Raw genomic sequence first — 21,177 nt, 5'->3', positions numbered from 1 at the left:
TAGCTTTTTTCTCTCATAACAGATGTAATCAGTATGAATTCTGATTATGTTTCAAAATTACAGAGGCGCAGACAGGGTAAGACATTAGTTTTCTTTCTTTCTTTTAACCCTTAGTTCTCACACGGCACAGGTCTGTCGTTGGCCGCAGGTTCATCCTTGGTAAGTTACCGTGGTAACAATAATACACAACTCCTTATATGGACATCCTGGGAGGGGGGGTGTTTATAGGTCACATCTTCAGGCTTTAAAACATTAGTTTTTTGGTCTTCTTGTTGTTGAGTCAAAGTTATGATTCATTTTTATATCAGGAGTAGCAAAGGTTGTGCAGAAGTCACAAAATACTGTTTTTATTTTGGTTCATAAAAAAAAAAGAGTAAAGCGAATTTTGAACTGTGACTTCTTTTCCAAATTTCACACCTTTTTCCTTTTTTTTGCTGAGGTGTGTTCATATAGTTTGTGAAAATGGACAAAATCAGATTGGCTATAGGTTGTGCTGAAAGAAAGGATATAAGACACTCTATATTGCACATTGGTATCGCCTAACAAAGCCTTAATGCGCTGTTTTCTAAGGGTTCATTTCAAAACTCCTGGCCTGAACGACTGAGTTTCCAGATAAAGTTGCACTTGTCAATTTATTGTCATTTGTCATTGCATTACAGACCATAATGCACCACAGCACCAGTGTGAAGACTACCAAGACCATGAGTGTTGCACAGACGGGACAGTGGTGTTAACAAAGGTGAACACTCAGTAAACATACTCATAGACGCATCATATGTTTAATATATCCTTTATTTTTATTAAACAAAATTTCAGTAAAAACTCTCATTAAGTAGAAAGACAAATTTCCCTGTCAGTAGTCTCCTCTAGCTGTAGGGCCGTCCCCAACATTACATTATCCTATGCGTTGACTAACGTTATTAGTCAGCCTGTTAAACACAAATACGTAAAAATCGCATCACCCACGCGGCTGTTCTGCAAATGATCATCGTCACACAAACTCGTCTCTACAGGTTCTGTTTCTAATCCATTTTTCTGTTAATCTTCTGGTCATGTCAGATTACGTGAACCTTTGCCCAGTAAATAACTTTTAAAAGATGGGAAACAAATTCATTAAAAAAATAAAACAAAAACACAAACAACCCTCTTGTTAACGTCCACGTGTCGGCCGATGACGTTACGAGTGTGTGTGGGGGGTGGGGTTGAGGTGGTGGAGGAGGGGCAGCCCTTCACTGCTCTCTCCACACTTCCTCTTTTGTTCAAACAAGTCCGTGAGAAGCGGCTTTTCACCGACTCTCGGGGTCACAGCGGGGAGAAAGTCGACAGAGTATAGTGTCTATCAGCAGTGTCTGTTACAAAGTCAGTAAGGAGAGAAGGAGAGTAGGAAAGAAGGAAAGACAGAGCGGTGAGCAGGGGGCACTGTGCACGTCAAGCCACCTCCTGGCAGTGTTTTCAACTATTATTGTCTTTTTTTTGTTTCTTTTTCTTAAAAAAACGGGAAGCTACAAGATTATCATCACAAAATAAAATCTCTTTGGCATAGAATACCCACCCAGAAGCACAAGCACACACACAGTCACACGTTACTCACATGCCACACACTCGTAGAAGGTTTTCCTAACAGAAACCTATAAGCATTGCCATTGTCATTATTATAATAATCAGCAAAATTAGGCTAGAGAACAAAGTCGAGTTGAGCCCTGTTAAGATTATGAGTCCGGCACTCAGAGATAATTGCATATATTACATCAGGCTGAGAGCAGAGGCAATAATCTCTACTGATGCCTGTATTCTCTTCTTCTTTGTCTTATTATGTCCCACTCCTCATCAACTCCTCCTTTTGTCTCTCCATCTGTAATAAGGAGAAGAAAAAGACACGATGAGAAAATAAAAATTTACAAAGCAAACACTCAAAACACTACACAACTCATAGTACCTAATATTTCATTCCTCACTTTGTAACTGTCATGTATGGTAATGTACAAATATAGCTGCACCTTTGCCATGTGCATTACGGTAACACAGAGGCGTGTGTGTGAACGCTGTACATGTCGTTGCATGTTCTGGTGGCTCATTAAATTCAAACAAAAATGTGTGTAAAGCCTCCTCGATCACTTCACAACAGCAGAGACAGGTAAAGCAGATGAAGTATTTAGAAGGTGAAAAGAAAACGGTCCCTTACCATGAATATAAATACTGATTTAGAAACCTTTTGACCAATTCAAGTAAAAAAGCCAAACATAGAACAGTCTTGTTGTTTTTAATCTGTGTCTCATTCGTCATCAGTGAGACCGGAGTGCAAGGTTTATGCAACTTTTGGGTAAAAATCAAAACTGGTGGTTATCTGTTTTTTTTTTTCCATTTTCATTAGAGCACAATCTCGGAAATTGCAAAAAAAACGTGTACGCGTTTTTCATTTTATTTTGAAAATCAAACGATCAGTTTTTTCATCTTTCGTTTCATTTGTTTTGATAGTTTTCAGATACTCAGATAAACGCAGAAATGTAACACATGACATCTTAGATAACCTTACATAACCTTTTCCTGAGGAAAACGTAAGATCAGAAACAAATAGTTTTAATTTCAAGGCCCGTGATTTATAACCCGACAGCCTAAAGTACACACACGCACTGACCTTTAATAAGGGTATGGTTGTCTCTCATAGGAGTAGTCCTCGTGCATCATGTTTCCCTCCATGCCATCCATGGCCATTTCACCTGCATATCCTGCTCCGACTGGGAAGCCTTGGTAACCAGTGTCCAGCTCTGCAACAGAAACACATGAGGACGTTGAAAAGGCGTTTTTGTTTGAAATGCTTATCCTTATTTCTTAGCAATGATGAAAATATAGAGAGGATTATGACTGAGTTAAAAAAGAAGACCAGTGAAAATCAATGCATGCATAGTTTGAGTGATACAGCAGCTCTAAATGGCCTTTAGAGCAATTGCAGTCACTCCCTGTGCCAGAGTGACAGAGTGCTGAGCAATGTGCTGTGTGTGCACATTTCAGCCATAGTTACTCACCTTCTTGATAGTGTGCATCCATGGGGACGCTGTTGTGGGCCTGCAGACAGGTCAAAGGACAACACAGGTCACTCTCTTTCTCTCTCTATAAAGCTTATTTATAGTCCTTAGGTTATGAAATGTACAATTTCTAATTGCTTTAATTACAAAAAGACATTTCTATAAATCTACTTTAATGCTCAGACAGCGACACACACCATCTCCCAGGCAGCGGGGTCGTGTTTGAACAGTGAGTGTGTGAGCTCCACGGACACTCTCTTCTTGTAGTCGGTGTTCTTGTCCTCGGAGATGCGGAAGAGAACGGCAGCAGCGTAAGTAGCTGAGGAGAAAGGATGGGGACAATATCAGTGCTGTGTGATTTAAGTTGTGCGTTAGTGTGATTGTTAATAACTGTCATATCTAAAGCCAGATGAATCCAAACAGAGTCATTCTGGGAAAAAAGGTCATTGTGTCTCCCAGAGGATGGGAGTATTTATGAAGTAAGTAAGTTTGCTCAATATGATGATACAAGTCTTTGTCAGAGCGGATATTTTGACATGAGTTAATGAGAAGAGCACAGGTGTTACTGAGAACATGAACAATATAAGTCAGGTCAGTGAGTCATCATTAACCTCCTCCCAGAAACTGAAGAGGAGGATAAATGAAACTTGGCTCCCCTTCATTTGATTATTTAAACCTGTGCTTCTCTCACAGTGAACTGTCAGACAGCCCGAGGCCAACAAGCTTAAAGCGTAATGTTTTTTATTGAACTGTTTTCATGATTGGCTTCATATTTATGATACAGTCCCGGGAGTCTTACCATCATTAGCTGTAAATAAACAGCATTAATTCCATTTAGAACAAATGTGTGACACTGATTATGCAAAATAATGTCATCATTAAACCTGTGACAAAATGTCATTCTGTAGCACTGTGGAGTGAAAGTGCACCTTCATAAAATGGACACAGTTATGCCTCAAGCAAGGACCTGCACTTACAGTAAGTACAGCACGTGAGTCATCTATGACTAAATGCTGCATTACAGTAAGCCAATCACAGTGCAATATGCCAGTGTCCTACCAATGCCCTCGTTGTTGGAGTGCAGCAGCTCCATCAGAGGAGCGGACGCTCCCTCACTGTCGATGGCCTCGGCTGATGGTTTGTCCAGCGCCAGCTCGCACAGGACGCCCGCCGCCACGCGCTTCACGTTGTCCACTGGAGAGTAGAGCAGCTGGAGAGAGAGGGGGGGAAAAAAGAGGATTTTTTAAATAATAAAAAAAAAAACTCCCACACACACATGATTGCTAATTGTCAAAAAAACAACAAAGTGTCTCACCTGCACAAACAGAGGAATGGTCTGCATGTTGGCGATGTCTGCTCTGCTGACAGGATCTCTGGCCAGGATGTGCAGTGCTCCTGTGCAGCCCTCCACAATCTCCTCCATCCTCACTCCATCCTGACAACAAACAAGTAAAGAAATACTGTTAATCGAAGGAACAGAAATCAAACAGAGCAATGATGAGCATCTTTTGACACTAGTACCCGCCCCCCCATCCTCCCCATGTACCTGGTATGTCTGCTGGGCAGATGAGCCGTGTTTCTGGGCATCCTGGTGGGCTTTGGACAGCAGTGTGACGAGACGCGGGATCACTCCTGCATCCCTGAGAGGAGCCTGGTTCTCTGGGCACAGGGCCAGGTTACGGATCAGGCCGACCGCCGCCTTCAGGCAGGGAGGAGAGAAGAAGGTGTGATCATGACGCTGCTCGTTACTGGTCTGCAAACAACTTAACCTGAAGACTGTGAACCATGTTTCCCATGAGGCAGACTGGGATCTAGACACTTACTATGTCTGATAACATGGCTGCTAGCAGAAAACGAAGACACTTACGCTAATATTAACTCATAAAAACTGCACCTGCTTAGGTCTGCATTATCTTTCTCTGCTAGAAACTTAAGTTTGTAAGTCCACAGACCAAATTTGCATGTGGGACACTTGCAGGGACAGAGGAGCAGCTGGTCTACTGCTGCTTCATTTGATATGTTTGTGTCACTTGGGTAAATCTGTCCAAAAGTTAACATGTTTCAAATGATTGATGAGGGCAACAGTGGATTAAAAGTCATGTGTGCTATGATTTCAAACCACTGATATTCGACTTGCAGAGAGTTTACAAACTTCAGTTTTTAGCCAGAAAGATTGTCCAAGTGTGATAAAGGGCAACAGACATATTCTTAAGCAGGTGTCGATTGTATTAGGTGAGCCTTTAATGAAGTGGCTCAAATCTGTTTTCCCCTCTGATCCTGATAATGGATCCAATACCACGTGCAATCCCAATCTCTCCTTTCAACCATCTTTCTGTCACCGCCACAAACCGTCGCAGTTTGTCTACACAGTCTGAACTCCGCTCTCCCTCTCTACCTACCTTAATGACAGGCCAGTAGTAGGGCTGGTTGAGCAGCTTGACGATGGCGGGGATGCCATAGTGATTCCTCACGCCGTTCTGTGCCATCTCAGCCTGCTGGTGGCGTGAGGTCAGGTGGCGCAGAGCGCAGACGGCAGGTTCGGTCACGTCCTCCTTCTCGCCCGCGCGCAGTATGGCGTGGATCAGTGCCTCTACGCCGTTGCTCTGGGTGACCAGGGTTTTATTGTGGGAATTGTTGCATGTGAGGTTGGACAGGATGCCGGTGGCACAGGTGAGCATGTTGATGTCATCTGAACTGAGCAGGCCGACCAGCACCTGCAGCAGGTTGTCCATTCCCTCCTGGAAACAAGAGGAGTGCGATGTTGGGAAGTTCTCTAGGTAATAACACCATAATATTTCCATGGAAATATCCAGATAATAGCTTGGTAAAGTAAATGATATTACCATTAAAATTCTCTGTATGTTTCCCTGTATGTTTAAGCAAGATATTACTTACTATGGTAGTACCATAGTGTTATTTTACCATACAATTACTACATTGTTATTGCACTGCAATGTAAAGTGTTACTGTTCTTTGTGTGAAAGGACAAGGAAGAGGACGAGGAGTGATTGAGGACACAAACCTGCTTGGTTGCAGCATCAGACAGGTTCCTGAGGGTCCACAGGCAGTTCTGCTGCAGACGCTGGCTGGAGCCTGAGAGGTGTTTGCCCAGAGCCTGCATCCCACCTGCACAGCAGAGAGGAACGCAGCCCTCAGCAACATCTCATAAATTGTGCTGTCATGCAGCAATGTGGTTGACAAAACACCCCCCAGCCATAGCTCAGGTAAGAAAAGCGGACACACCTGTATGACAGCCTTGTGCACACAGGTGTGTGCTGACACAGACAACATATTACTTACCAGCCTCTACAATGGCAGGCTTGTTGCTGGGACACACAGAGAGGACTTTGAGCACACGGCTTGTGGTCCACAGCAGTTTCTCATAGCTGTAGTTTCTCATGATGTGAACGAGACCCTCGGGACCCGCGTTGGCGAGGATGATCAGCTGTGAGGCAGAGGGGACATGTGAATGTGTCTTCAAACAAAGATTGAACTCCCCACCAGGTGCTGTCCAGGCAGATTAACACCACTCACTCATCACTCAACCACACCCATTCCCTCTCTGTGGCATCACCTGAACCATTCTGTTCTCACGCCACACCCAAGACAAAATAAAAACTTCCACAGCCATTCATTTGAATTCCTGTAATTATATCAAATGAACTAGCACAAGAAACACACACCTTGCTCTCCTGGTTGCCGTAGGACAGCAGCTGCAGACAGTCTGTGGTGATGGCCAGGAACTTGGGGTTGCTCTTCTTCAGCAGGGGGACCATTCTCTGCAGGCCGTCGGCCAGGCGCACAGCCATCTTGGCTCCCTCCTGGTGCAGTAGCAGGTTGTGGAGTGTGGTGATGGCATAGAAGAGCACAGACTCTATGGGAGAACTGAAGGGAGGGAAACTGGTGTTAAAAGAGTGCTACAAAACCATATACCTCATCATATTGCTCAACATTAAAGGACACTTCCCCTAGTTTTTTACTTCACTTGTGACTTCCGACATTTCCCAGAATGCCAGTAAGCACCCACTCAAGAATGTGCCTAATAATAAACTGACAGTAGATGGAAGAATAATGTGTTTTTGAAGAGAAAAGGTGGGATTTAAACTCCTTTCATCCTTTTGTTTTTTTAGGTTATCGCTGGTGAGGAAGGCAAACAATGGTTTTGTGCAGCAGCACCTGAGCATGCGGACTAGAGCGGGGATGCCTCCGGACTTGAAGATGGAGAGCAGACCCTCTCTCTGGTGGGAGAGGTTGTGGAGGATGCTGGCTGTGGCCCGCGCTGTCTCCATGTCACTGGTGTTCTGCATGGCCCGCACCACTGCTGCCACCATCTGAGGAGACTGCATTAGCGCGCGGCGCGACGCCTCTTTGCGTGTGAGCTGGTTCACGATCATCGCCGCCTTGCTAACCACCACCTGAGGGAGAGATGACAGAGAAAAGGTATTAGAGAGAGTGATACATGTTGTTGAGTAAAGGGACACCTCCAAGTTTATTTTCTGTCTTGCAGTTGGATTAATAGGTAGATATACTGTATGCCTGTATGGCAAATATAACGTTTAAGTGGGTTCTTGTTGCCACCATGCCTGCTCAAAAAAGAGCTCTCCACACAACTCCTGTAGATTTGAAACCCATTACACAAATCATTTCTTTAGATGTGCATTTAGGAAACTTTCTTACATCTACTAATTAGAACTATATTAATCTGTATAGAGCAACAGAAATGCAGTTTTGCTCAATTTAAACTTGGCAAAGTATGAGTTCAGGCGTTCTCCGGTTCATCACCTGGTCTTCATCGTTGAGCAGTTTGGTGAGTTCAGGAACGGCGCGCGTGGCCAGCTCAGCGTCGTCCTGATAGTTGATCAGATGGATGATGGCGGTCTTGAGCATCTGGGAAGGCTCGGCCAGGCGCTGGACATTTGTCATCTGGCTTGGGTCCGTCTGAGTGGACAAGATGGTAGTGCCTTCTTCCAGTGTCTCTGGGAACATGGCAGCCCGCAGACGCTGGGCTCTGGTCATAGCATACTGGCCGTCCAAGTCTAATGATGAAGTAACACGGCCATGACAACACAGATTACATAACACGTATGACAAAAGCTTTAATATGTTTGCCAAATGTCCCTTGTTTAAGAGTCTTACCATGCTGTCCACCGCTGACAGTGGTGGTCATGGTGTAGTGCTTAGTGGTGGTGTAATCGCCGTCGTCATCTCTGACTGTAGTGGCTCCAGACTGGATACCCGAGTCCAAACCATACATGGTCTCCTGCCACTCTGCCACCTTCACCATGCCATTATCAACCTCACCCACTAACAAGCACAGACAGAAACGTGGGATGTTAAGAGTTGTTGGACTACAGTCATGTATGAATTGGTGTTAAGAAATCATGCAAGATATTTAGGGGTTGTATCTTAAATCGCCAAACGCTTCTCTTGTGAGCCACAGAAATATCACTTTAGGGATCAACCTTCAGTTATAGTTTGAGGAAGTGACCTCAGTATAAATACATCAGCACAATAGTTGGAAGTTGGAAAGGTCATGACCAAAACGTTTAACAGTTTCCTCTAAAACGGCTGTAGAAGATTGACCTTAACAAAAGTGAACCAAGACACAGAACAGAACAAATACACTCCATGTTATTAAAAGCAGAAAATCCACTCAGGCCAACGTTTCAGTGTCGACGCGCTCCTGAATCAAGATTCACCAAAATCTAAAACTTTTAGCAACAACCTACTGTACATCCCCAGAAAATAAAAACCCATCCTTTACTTTAGGAGTAACAGACAGAGAAACATGAAAACATATCCTGATGGACAATGATATATCTAATATGGAAAAAATACAGCTTGAGTGACTTACTGTGCATCGCCATCTCTGCCTCCTGTTCTCACAATAACGATGGAGCAAACCTAAAAAAACACAAACAAAACACATTTTAAGTCAGGATTTCGAACATTTCTTCAGTGCGTGACGGTGCTAAAAATCATCATCATTTCCATGAATGTTACGTGTTTATCTTTCAGCAAGCTCTCTTCTTTCTTACACCACTGTCATTTTGGATGTAGCACGACACATCATGCACTTCCTGACCTTAAATCGACAACACAGAGCAGTCGGAGTAACAGCAGCAGCGGTGGGGTTAGCAGCAGGAGCAGGCAAAGTGAGAGGAGAGACAGCTTCAAGTCAGGAATGCTCGTCAGTCCAGGTTGACCTTTCACCTCAAGCCTCCACCCATACTGCCGTGGGAGCAGTGTGTGCTGCTGACGCATGGCAATGAGAAAGTTGCCTGTCAGGTTTTGACAGCGGTGAGAAAGTTGGTGTGTATGCGTTCATGAAAAGACTGGAAGTCGACTTAAATATTTGCTTTCATAGTTTCAGGTATTGCAACTCCTTAAATAGACTTGTAGCGAGCTGACATTCTGAAGTATCCCGAGTAGTTTTACTCTAACTGTGCTTCAGGCTGTGCAACCACCACCATACCTGTCCGTGCAAGTTTGTTCGCTCCCTCCAACGAGATCTCGTCTTCGAAGTAAAACTGTTCACACTACATTAGTTAGACAGCCGATCCTCACAAAGACAGCAAATGGAATGTTTTTTCACAATTTCCCTGCCAGAACAAGACAAATGATCACATTTCCTCTGTGCACAGAGATCCTTTCTCTATATTGAAAACCTAAAGCCATCTTAACGCTAATTATCCTCACATATATAGCTTCTAATACAAAGAAAATTGTTTAGTTATAGCTTCCTGCCTCTGTATGCAACATGTGACTGATTATTACAATGCATTCACTGTGCTTGTTACAAATGTTTTCAGATGTTCGACTGTAACTTTTGCAGAACTCATTACCAGGGTGCGTTGTGCTGTTTTGTGTGTGTGCACTCGTCTGTGGGCGTTCACTGGTTCACAGGCACTGCAGATACACTGGAAGTGCGCACACACACACACACACAAACACGGCAACAAACAAACACAAGGCTTCAAATGACTAATAACAGAAAAATATTTTTGATCCTTGTGGTATTTTTGATCCTGTGACAGCTGGTAATAAATTAGTGTGTGTGATTTAGTTTTTTTTTCTTAAACTACTAGTAAAACAAGTTGGGGCTTAAATCCAGGATGTCAAGCTTCTATGTTGGCACAACATCGTCTGCAAACACTTAAATTACTATCTTCATCTGTGCGCACATTAGCTTCCCAGAACAAGTTCGTCATGACTCAGTCCCACAGTGTGAGGAGTGTTTTAATGTTTAATTTAGTTGTTCAGTCCGTTTTTGGAGGGAAGCACTTTGTGAAATTCTTTAACTATGCTCGGTTGTTCGTGATGTATTTTGTAAAAGCAACCCTCCCATTTTCTTTTTGCCCTCTGGCTTTGCAGAAGGATATGTCGTTTTGTGTTTCATTCCCTCAGCTCTGCCCAGCCCACTTTTTCTCCCTCAGGCATTTAGTGTGTGAGTGTGTGTACATCGCTGTAGCTCCAGCTTCACTTCCCTTATAATTTGTATAAAGAAGAGACTGACAACAATGTGTGTGTGCACTACATATTCCTCATTAGTCTGTGTAGCCATAGCTTTTTTTTCCCCTCCCTTTTTTGATGTGCTAGAAAACGTTTTCTGGGCTTGTACGAGTTGTGTACTTAATATATGCATGTATTCTACACACAGTGCGCTCCCCCGGAACCAGCTGTTCTTGTAAACTGCCCTTTTCTTGCTTTTACCTTCAGCAGGAGCAGCAGCAGTTCAGTGAGTTTCAGCTGGATTCAGTCTGGCATGAGATCCTGCAGGACCAGGCCTTGGAGGACTGTCTGTGCTTGCAGCTACATGTTGCCTTACAGATAATGCACTGACTCATCGGGCCACAGAAACTACGCTTGCTCACATGCAACCAAACAATGCCAAGGGCTCCAGTAGCTTGCTAAATTAAGGTGTGGCCTTTTTTTAAACACAAGTGTGAGGTCTCGCTCATTGAAAGTGACAACCAGCTTTCAGGTCATATGATGACAAACGTTTATGAGAAGAGAAAAGTAAAAGCCAAACTCAGCCCAGACTTTTATTTCTGCCTTCAAGCAGCTATGTTAAACATGAAGTAAAACATTTCTCGATCCACTTGTAAATACCCAGATAAAACACGGTTAACTGTGCTCAGTGCACACAAAGTCCACTCAGAAATTGGCTGTTGTCTGTAAATCAGGGACACTGTTTGAGTAGTCTTTGTTTTCCTGGGTGAGGCAGTGGATTGAGCCAACTGTTGCAATACTGCAACACACCCCACAGATCGCCTAGGTAACCGAAACTCGGCTAAGGCACTGTACTGTGGGGGTTTTATCTGCTGATCATCTGATGTCTGAAGCAATGCTCACTTATTTACTGGTAAATGGAGTTTCCTCTTGGGTTTTCTAATAATTTCCTTTCCCCCCACCCCCACCCACACAGTATTTGGTGTTGATGCAAAAAAAAAAGAAGTAATTCATGATAAAGATCAAAGAAAAAAGCATTTCGTTTTTATGGCGACAGTAAAACAGAGTATTGAGGCTGAACTCCCTGCCTGCTGATGCCTCCTGCTTTGTTCAATTCTGACCAATAGCTGCCGTCTGTGTACTTCTCTCACTGGACTTTGCTCCCTTACAGTTAATGAGTGATGCATCCTTTCACTCTCACTGTACCTTGCTCTATCACGGTCATTACCACCACTCCTTTATCCCCCCACACACTAGTAACAGAGAAGCAACACCATCCCAGGGAGACGCATATCTCAGACTCGTTGCCTCCCACTATTTTGTTAAGCAACAGCCTCTGTGGATGACTTTAGTCGAGAGAAAAGAGGAAAAAAACCCTGCTCAGTAAAAGCAGGAATGCATGTCAGTGAAAGCTGCCAGTGTGTGAGTTGCATCAGAAAAGCAGAGATAAATCCTGTTCAGCGCCTGACGCTGAAACGCCAGTGTGACATTCCACACGGACATAATATATTCAATCTGTCCTGTGTCTGACCGTAAAATGTCGTGCCTTGTTTTAGTCTTTCAACACTAAACTCTTCTAAAAGTAACTGACTGACGCACTCGCACTGACAATGGATGAGTAACACTCTTCTCAGTCATGAATACAGATTGACTATCACCCCTCACAGGCATGTCAGACAGGGAGTGTCTCCCTAGCAGCAGTGACAGGCTCTCAATAAGGGCGTGGCGGCAGATTGTGTGGTTGTAGTTGAACTGGGTGAGGCCGAAAACACCTAATAGCTTAAGGGGCTCAACAGAAATCTGAAATTTTATTCTCTGAAGGACATCTTCCCAATAATTAACAAGTTATGCAGTTTACATTTTTAGTTTTAAGTATTGTTATGAAAGCAGATTTGGACTTTGTTGGCCTAAGCTCTTCTTTGTATAACAGCAGGAATGAATCAGGTCAGGGAAGAGGCCCTGGGGGCTGCAGATAAACTCGTATTCCAGAGTGGCCCCTAACATACATTGCCGTGTTTGGAGTCATTTGTTATTTCATCACATGCCTGTTTGGCAGAAAGTGGTGTAAACAGCACATTTCCAGCTTTTTGCTGTTAGTCCCACAATAAACTCCTGCCTAAGATGATTAATCTTGGAAATTTGGTGATGACATTAAAGAAATAGTTTGAACTATATTATTTTCATCTTCTTTCCAAGCTCTCGATGATAAAAGGAATGTCACTCTCATGTCCGTATGGTAGCTATTAAGCTACAGGCAGCAGCCAGTTGTGTTATCTTAGTTAGGCTGGAAACGGCTAGCTTGTAAATCTACGACTTGTCAAGAAATCAAATGAGGAGGACGTTCCTTTTGATTAATTATTATCATGGTTATCAGAGCATTGGAGATTTGTTGTGGAGATGTGGCCTCGTCTGGCGACGTGTCATGATCCAACAGGCTTCTCGTGTCATGTTTAGGTTGACATGCAAATAAAGCAGATTATGTTACCACACATCTGTAAAAAGCTCCCAGCACCATCTGCCCAGACACACACACGAGCTATTAGACATACTGGATTTGTACTTCAGGCCCACACACATTCACACACCCTGTCGCATCCAGTATGTTTCCCCCGTCTTCCAACTCATCCTCCTCTTACTATAAACTATTTCCCAGATGGGTTTAACTCAACACCCTCCTGCACTCACACAGTAAATGACTAGCGCAGGCAGCTGAGCCTCCAGATGAGACTGCCTACATCGCATTACAATCCCTTAGAGTTGGGATTCAGCCGTCGCACTGGGATATAGCTCAACACCCATACTGACCTTTCTGGTTCACAAACCTCATGTCCCTTACCCCCCCTGCTTGTCCTACAATAGCTGTTATAGCAATCTAATGGAGGCAGCAGTGGCTAACTGGATAGTCGTTTGTTATAAATCAATAAGAGAGGATGTGAAGTGGTGCACAGCTAATGGATTTATTGTGGTGGCCCACAGGAAGTGGTGGTTAACATTATTTGACTCACAGACACTGCTGTGCCGTGTGGTCAGAGAGGGGAAGTTTACCAGGAGAATCTGTGCTTTCACAATGACTCCTACATGCTGTATACACGAAACAAAGGTGACAGACTCTGTGTGTCTGGACTGGGACAAGACAGTAGCAAGAAGAAGAATTTCTCACTCACAGAGGGAGAGAGAGAAAATAGGGAGCATTTGTGAATTTACTATAACAGGCAGTTGATAAACTCCAGACCATAGCAACATGGCCAAGCCAAAAGCCCACAGAGAAAGAACAGGCAACGAGATAACGCTGGCGTGCACTTGTGCAACGCACAAACTCAGTTTGTCTTAACGTGGCAGATGCAGCACAGCAAGCTCCCCTTTCCTTATCTCGTCTGGAAATATTCCCAACGACACAATCATCCACGGCAAATGAATAAAATAAGGAGCAGAATGGATAATGGCCGCCTGATTTACTGCAGCTACTTATGCGAGTTGAATTAGGCCAGTGGATGCAGCGTGGTGGCTGTAAACTGGTGCATCGCTGCTTACTCCCTGTGGGATCTTGCCGTGAATCAAAGGAAATGCGAGCCGTCTCGGAGGAGGTGGCTGAGTAAGGAGTGGGATCAGGTTACACAAAGCTGATAAAGAAGTGGAAAGGAGTGTACGCCATATAGCAATAAAAGCACACAACAACAAAGTTCACACAACGGCCCATCGTGCATGAGATATTGTGGGAGGAACACAATACGACGTCCAAAGACCTTCTTCCACATCTGAACAATGGATTATTAACAGTGTTTAGACTTTTTTCAAAAGATTTAATCCTGAAATGGAGCATTTCATATCCAGTCTCATGGTGTCAGAGACATAACGGATGCTTTTAGGGCTGTGATATTTGTCTCTGGACCTACAGTAATTGGGATGTGCCCCCCCTTCCATGTTGTTTAGGAGATGGTAGGAAGGAAGAGGATGAACCAAGTCTGTGATACAGACAGCACAGAGAGCTTCTGTGTTACTTTGTTTGGGGTAGCAAGGAAAAGAGTAGCCACATTGTCCCGCTGACTTGTCAGAGTGAAAAGAAAACTGGGTCTCAAGTGTCCCCCACACTGGATGCCACCAAAACGACTGAAGCACATCAATATGGCTCTGCATGTTCACTGGCCAAATTTGGTGGCCAACACTGCATCTAAAGCCCCATTTAAAGGCCTGAACAGGAGTTTCTCTTTCTTTTCTTTTTTTTACTTCCTTGCTTTGAACTGCTACTGCTACTATCGGTGTGTGGCTGAACACTGAGCTGATGTGACAGATGATAAATATTTCAGGGGGATTAGAAGCATGAGGGAGCAGGAGGAGGGTGTTTTGGAGAGCAGGGCAAATGTAAAAAAAAAAAAAGGAACCCTGAAGAATAAAAAATGAACTTAAGTTTGTACTTCAGTATACAAATCACTAAAAAGTTAATAATACAAACCAATAAATCTAAGTGACAGCTACATTCAAGTCATTTATGTTGCTTTTGTAAAATTAAAATGTATATGGGAACTAAGCCTTTAAAGACAACTATCACAACCTAGTAAAACAGCAAATCTGTGTATGAAATCATTTTTCTTCAATTTTTATTACACCTAATATGCTTATGAGTATGTAAACTAGACATTTCCAAGACATATGTTTGATAAATTAATCACAACTTAATTGTATGCATTGTCTTTAAAACATATGCACTTAAATCTTCTGTAAAAAGGTTAGAAAAAATATATATGGCAACACAAAAAAGGTTCTCCCACAAACTTTTATGGGTCCTCCTGACCCAGTCTCTGGTCTAAAACACCCCTGCGGTTTAGGCGCTGTTTTGCTAAGTAGTCAAAGGCTCAGTTGTTGCATAAGTCTCTGAACCCCTGACAGCAAGAAATCAAAACAAAGAAAACGACCAAAAAAACAAACCGAGTTATGGCATTTTCACTGAAACAGTGACGAAATGCAAAATGAACTTCTCTGAGAGAAGTTGATGTCAAGTTTCGTCAAGCTTTTCCCACTGATTTACTTCCAGTTTCAGCCACACCCTAACTGTCCTCACTTTCCCCAATCTCTCATATATGTGTAATTAAGGGACAGAGGAGGAGGAGGAGGAGAAAAACAGACACCACAGGACTCATCAGAGTCACTGTGTGGAGAACTACAGCTCAGCCAAATCATCCAACTGTGAAAATATTCTCTTTTGAGTCAGAGCTGGAACACATTTCATGCCAGCACTGTTTGAATACATTGAGGGTGATGAAAAAGTTATCCGTGGTAATGTATTCATGAGGAAAACAGTCACATTCAGCTTTTTCCAGCAGGCCGTTAGACTGATGCGATACGAGCTGACTTAAAATGACCAACCTGGCAGACTTTCATGCAGCTTTTAAAAGTGCAAAGGAAGCAAACACGAGAGAGGGACATTTTCTTGCCCTCGTTGGATGCAACCGGGAGAACTGATGAAAGTAAATAATTAATTTCCCTGACTGTCATGGGCTGTGTTCAGCTGGGCAATGCCAGCTTCACTTGCTCAGCACTTTACCACAGTGCTCTGCAGGAGGCCTCTGGCTTTATGGTTTGTCAGTGACAGCAGCAGAAACCGTGTGAATGACTGGGTGTTTGTTTAATTACGAGATTAATCTTTAACAAAGGGGACCCAAATGGTGGATTAAATTAACACCTTCAAGGGATATCTAGTGTATAGTTTACTTGTGTTACAATTAACAGATTAATGTTTTGGTAACCCAACGATTAAGGTAATCACCAGCTATTTTGATAGTTGAACATCAAACATGAACATTTTCAGGCAGGCATAAATAAAATAATTTGTTTTTGAAACATAAAAAGGCAGCTCTTAGGTAATCAGGACTACTGATCTCAGTACATACATAGGCACTATATCACATTTTTATTCACATATAACCAAACAAGTCCTTGAAAACTCTATATTACATACATCTTCCTTAATGAATATACCTCTAAATTTCCATGTTTTGATAAAGAAAGTGATGATTTCAGATTAGACAGATTAATCTATTATGAAAATAATCTCTCTTTTTAAATTTAAATTCTAAATGATCAAATAATAGCAACTGGTCAAAGGAGATAAGGAATCAAACACTAGGCGTCTGAGAAGCAGCAGGGTTGAAATCGGCTTTGTCTTGACCACCAGTGTTGCCTGGTGAAGATTTCCTCTTAAGCCCCAGGAAGTTACTATGACTCCAGTGGACATATCGATACTGTAACACCATCTTCACTTCAACCTGAACCACAAAGACCCCATGCCGTCCAGTACAGGAAACATTATCTCTGAGCGTCCCGTTCTCCATGGGAACACCAAAACACAGGAGAATGGTGATACGCAAACTCAGAGTAGGTCACACAACATGTGTGCTGAGTGGTTGTAACCGAGCCGCTGGAAAGTACTCAGTCATTCACCACTGGACAGAGACAGAGACGAGGTAAGAGTGTGAATCCATGGAAAAAGAAAAATCTCCCAGCTACACAAAGAGGTTACGGTATATGAAATACACTAATCCCCTTTGGAAAGTGTAGTCCTATTTATAAACTGAAGGATCTCCTGGACTCTTGCTCTGCTAATGTAGGACAGTATCAGGGAATTAAGCAGGAGGGGGGGGGGGATTATCACCGTGCTGCCACAGCTGTAGCCGCGAAATCTACAGTAAGTCACCCCCCATCCCTCCGTCGTCCCACCACTCGTTCACCCTCTTCCCTGAGGCCAGATGGGAGCAGCTTTCCACCCAGCCAGGGTGCTGTCTGCTGATGCATGATGTGGTGACAGGGGTCAAGCTCAGTGAAGCCTGTCTGGCACAAAGTATTGGCACCCAGTCGTGTTCAACCTGACACACATTCACCAAGCTCAGCTGGACGCTTGCACTGGTCTACAAACCAGTCGGCTGACACAGACCTTGTTTGGTGATTCTGTAACTTCCCAAAAACACAAGTGTGTGATTTCAGAGCAAATATATATTAAGCTTGAGCTTATATCACGCATTAATCCATCAAATTATGCACCTGAAAACATAGCACTGATGCATAAAGAGTGAGTGATTATGCTGCTGTTTATGTGTAAACAGTGGGTGACAGAGTGTACATCTGTTTTGAAAATCTGTTCTGAAAATCCTTCACCTCTAGGAAGCAGGTGTAATCTAGGTGCATGTTTGATTGCAGATGCAGAAAGAGCTGTGGAGAAAAATTGTGGTAGTCTTCTAAACACGACACAGGCCAAGGAGATGCTGGGAGAAACAGAAATTCATGATTTCTGTTTTTGGACGATGGCGTCTTCATGGTGGGTAAAAAGGTGGCCCACGCGTTTTTTTGCCCAAAGCAAACATCGAATGCAGGTAATATAAGCTGACACCATTGTGATTTGTGTTATCCTGTCCACTTGAAGCTATTTCCCAATGGGCTCCATTAGCGTATCCACACTTTTGATTGCACTTACCACAAATGGCAAAATACAGTGACAGAAGAGGTGCAGAAGGGGAGGTATGGCGCAGTTGCAGTTTAAGCGATGCTCGCAAACGTCAGTACTTCTGCCCCCTAGTGTTAAATGAGGGATTTTTGTTGTTCCCTAGTCAAGTTGACTCTAATTACACATATTAGAGTTGGTGGTGAAGGACACAGTCAACAACATCATTAAAAGCAACCAACAAAAGTCCCCACAAAATTTCAACTGGTTGCTGATCTCTGTGCATTCACTCGTGAAACCAAGTGAAAGATATTTGTTCCCTCGTGTTGACTCTCCTGTGAGAGCCAGAGCATTTGCACAGGTAATGACATCATGGAAGGTTCAACAACACCTGGAGACATCACTGCTGGCATGAGCGGTGGAGGGGCGTGGACGTGAGCAACGGCAACCCCCAACAAGATTTACGGGCTGTGATTCATCATTCAGTGTCATATGTTACAGATGTGCATGAAAGTGATTGATGACTGGTATGGCTGCTGCTGGATTTCAGAAATCAAATTGAATTATATAATTATATACATAAATAATTGGACAATGAATTAAATAACAACCAGCCTCCGCTAATTATTAAAAAATCGTCAGCTGATTAATTTGTGTTCTTCTATTTTAAAGTATTGGATTCATTTTGCGGCACATTTTCCAAATCAATTAGTTTTCTACTTATGCGCGTGCATACTTTGCGTGTGTTATGTGTAAGTTGGTTGTAATGATGGCGTTACTCTGCTGTGTTAAGAGTTCATAAATGTTTCCGCGTCCTATATTGTTAGATGCAACTGCAACAGCTGTTGGGGAAAAACCTGTTTCTCATTCCAAGTATAGAATAAAAATAAGGCAAAATGTCAGCTTTTTCTACACAACATTATTTCTACACAACATTATAAGTACACCTTCTGATTTTGTGGAGAAGCTCAAGAAACGCTGGTACATTTGCTTTGGCCCTGCCAGTTTACAAAAAGTAAACTTTGGAGTAAACTCATGATTTATCGTTGATCATATTTACCTCAATATTATGGAGAGATGTATTGTTTGGATTCACTGATGTTGAAACAAAGGCTAATTCACAATTCTATTTGATAAATGTATCTATTATACAAACCAAATTTGATATTCACGAATCCAATGTTTTAAGATTTTTTTTTTTTTTTTTACAATGTCTCTTCAATTTGTGACAATTTGTACAGTTAAACATTTTGTAAAGTTATGTAAAAATGTGTGTTGTATAAATGTTTTGTATTTTCCATGTAAAATACTTATCCCCCTTCCTCCTCATACAATTCAGACTATTTATGGGAATGCTTTTTTTTATTCTGTATTTCACATACTTCTGTAAAGCGTTTTTTTTAAAAAATCAAAAACAATTTTAAAGTCTGTAATCTCGAGAGATCTGTAATCTCGAGAGATTTAACGATCTCGACTCAAACTGACGCGAACAGCCTCTTTCTCGCTTCACCTGCTTCCCTCGCACGCGCAAACTCAAGCGTGCACGCGCGTACAAACTTAATCGACCCAATTGACAAGTGTGACGTCAGAGATAATGATCGATATTGGGGCCACCCGTTGCTGCGACTGGACACGAAGAGCTTTTCGGCTGTTTTAGGTGATAAAAACTGACTATTTTGGTGAAAGAAACTTCTCGACGCAGCAGCAGCGCAGCGGCGGCAACGGCCAGTTAAGAGGCATGCGGAAATGAAATCCAAACACACACACACACACACACATAACGACTGGATTGACACCTAAGTATGTAAAATATGAACATTTAAACAAATAAAGTAGCCCCGCAAAACATAAAGCGGGACATAAACCCTTACACGCAGTGAAGACGGACAGAAAAACAACAGTGTGCCACTGACACAAAGACACTTGGAGGCGTTTAAAGACAGTCGGAGAAAGAAAAAAAAACAAAACAGATATAGAGTGAATCTTACCTGTCGAAAAGCACAAGCGTTTTAAAAAATATCCCTGCGTAATGTTGTTTTTTCTCCTTCAGGACGGGGAGGTTTTCAGCGTCTCTCTCTTTCTCTCAACTCCAGTCCGCTGCTGCTGCTGGCAGAGACAGTCCGATGTGAACAAAAGTGAGTAAAAGGAGCGTCACCTCAGAGTCGGAGCCAGACTCCGCCCTCCTCATCCCGACCCCACCCTGACTCTGTGGGTGAGTGACTCTGCTCTGACTCTGTGACACTGTGTGTGTCAAACTATTCTGCTCTCAACACTGTGGCGAGTTTCAGTGTTTTTAAATGTCATCATCAGCACCTTAGTTTATGCCAAGGTTATTATAGTTAACGAAAAACAACAACAACCGTCACATACATTATATTAGTTCACACACAATCCTTTTGGTTTTCACATAAAGAGTATTTGTTTTTTCTCTGAAAGGTTGTATTAGAGACAGCATTTTCATTCATTCATAATAAAATGTTTTTTTGTTTACAATGTGAGAAATAAGTCTATGCAAGTTAAACATTCGTTATGTAGTTAATTGGGTCTAAGTCAGGGGACTCAGGGGACGCAAGTCATGGTTTTTAATATTATTCTCATAACTCATTTCAACACAAACAAACTGAATGAGCTTGAAGAAGGGATTGGATAAAAATGTAAGCAGGTTTATGTTCAATTATTGAAACCTTTGGCAAGCTACTTGGAAAGGGACTTGGAGCTCACAAGCTACTTGTTGGAGGCCCATGATCTAAGTGAATCAAACCTCTAGTCTTTTATTGGGTTTAAAGTTTTGTTTTTCCTCAGCTTGAGCTCCTGAGAGTCCTGGCTCACAAACAATGTGGTGTGTCTTATGAGGGTTATTTATTATTATTTATTATGTTTATGTGTGTCTTTAGTCTGTTGGCTATTTGATTTTTTGATTTGACACCCTAACTGCATCCAACCTCAGCACTATGATACCCATTTTGCTGTTCAGGCTAATTTCTTGTAGACTGTTATATTTGATTCAGGGATGGTTGTTCATCTGTCTTTTGTTGGGTTTTAATGACACATAATACTTATTATAACATTTTGAATCTTGCACCTGGCAAATACTCCATATTACAAAAAAATAAAATAAAAAACCCCCCCCAGCATTTACCCCCCCAAAAAAACTAAAACTAATTAAAAAATCTAGTATGAACTGTGGTCCTCAACCTCTCATGATTGCTCTTGAGAGCAGTGGTGGAGAAAATACTGTAACATTTATTTTTGAATTTGACCACATCCATATGC

General features: G+C 42.5%; 1 protein-coding gene across 1 annotated transcript; it reads right to left on the bottom strand.

Moving 5' to 3' along the window:
• Positions 1–774: 774 nt before the first annotated feature.
• On the bottom strand, positions 775–20,048 carry jupa (junction plakoglobin a). The gene is made up of 16 exons (XM_044028524.1): positions 19,893–20,048; positions 8,878–8,927; positions 8,160–8,327; positions 7,806–8,059; positions 7,200–7,438; positions 6,707–6,908; positions 6,324–6,468; positions 6,046–6,149; positions 5,423–5,761; positions 4,570–4,722; positions 4,339–4,458; positions 4,083–4,233; positions 3,221–3,342; positions 3,024–3,063; positions 2,636–2,765; positions 775–1,852 (listed from the first exon to the last, which is right to left on the bottom strand). Exons 2-15 carry the CDS (start codon positions 8,888–8,890, stop codon positions 2,638–2,640), a joined length of 2,178 nt encoding a protein of 725 aa, XP_043884459.1. The 5' UTR covers positions 8,891–8,927; positions 19,893–20,048; the 3' UTR covers positions 775–1,852; positions 2,636–2,637.
• Positions 20,049–21,177: the final 1,129 nt, after the last annotated feature.

This window comes from Solea senegalensis, linkage group LG6, assembly GCF_019176455.1.
Source record: "Solea senegalensis isolate Sse05_10M linkage group LG6, IFAPA_SoseM_1, whole genome shotgun sequence".
NCBI lineage: Eukaryota > Metazoa > Chordata > Actinopteri > Pleuronectiformes > Soleidae > Solea > Solea senegalensis.
The sequence above is the reverse complement of the archived record's forward strand: the minus strand, read 5'-3'. Positions and strand labels throughout refer to the sequence as shown.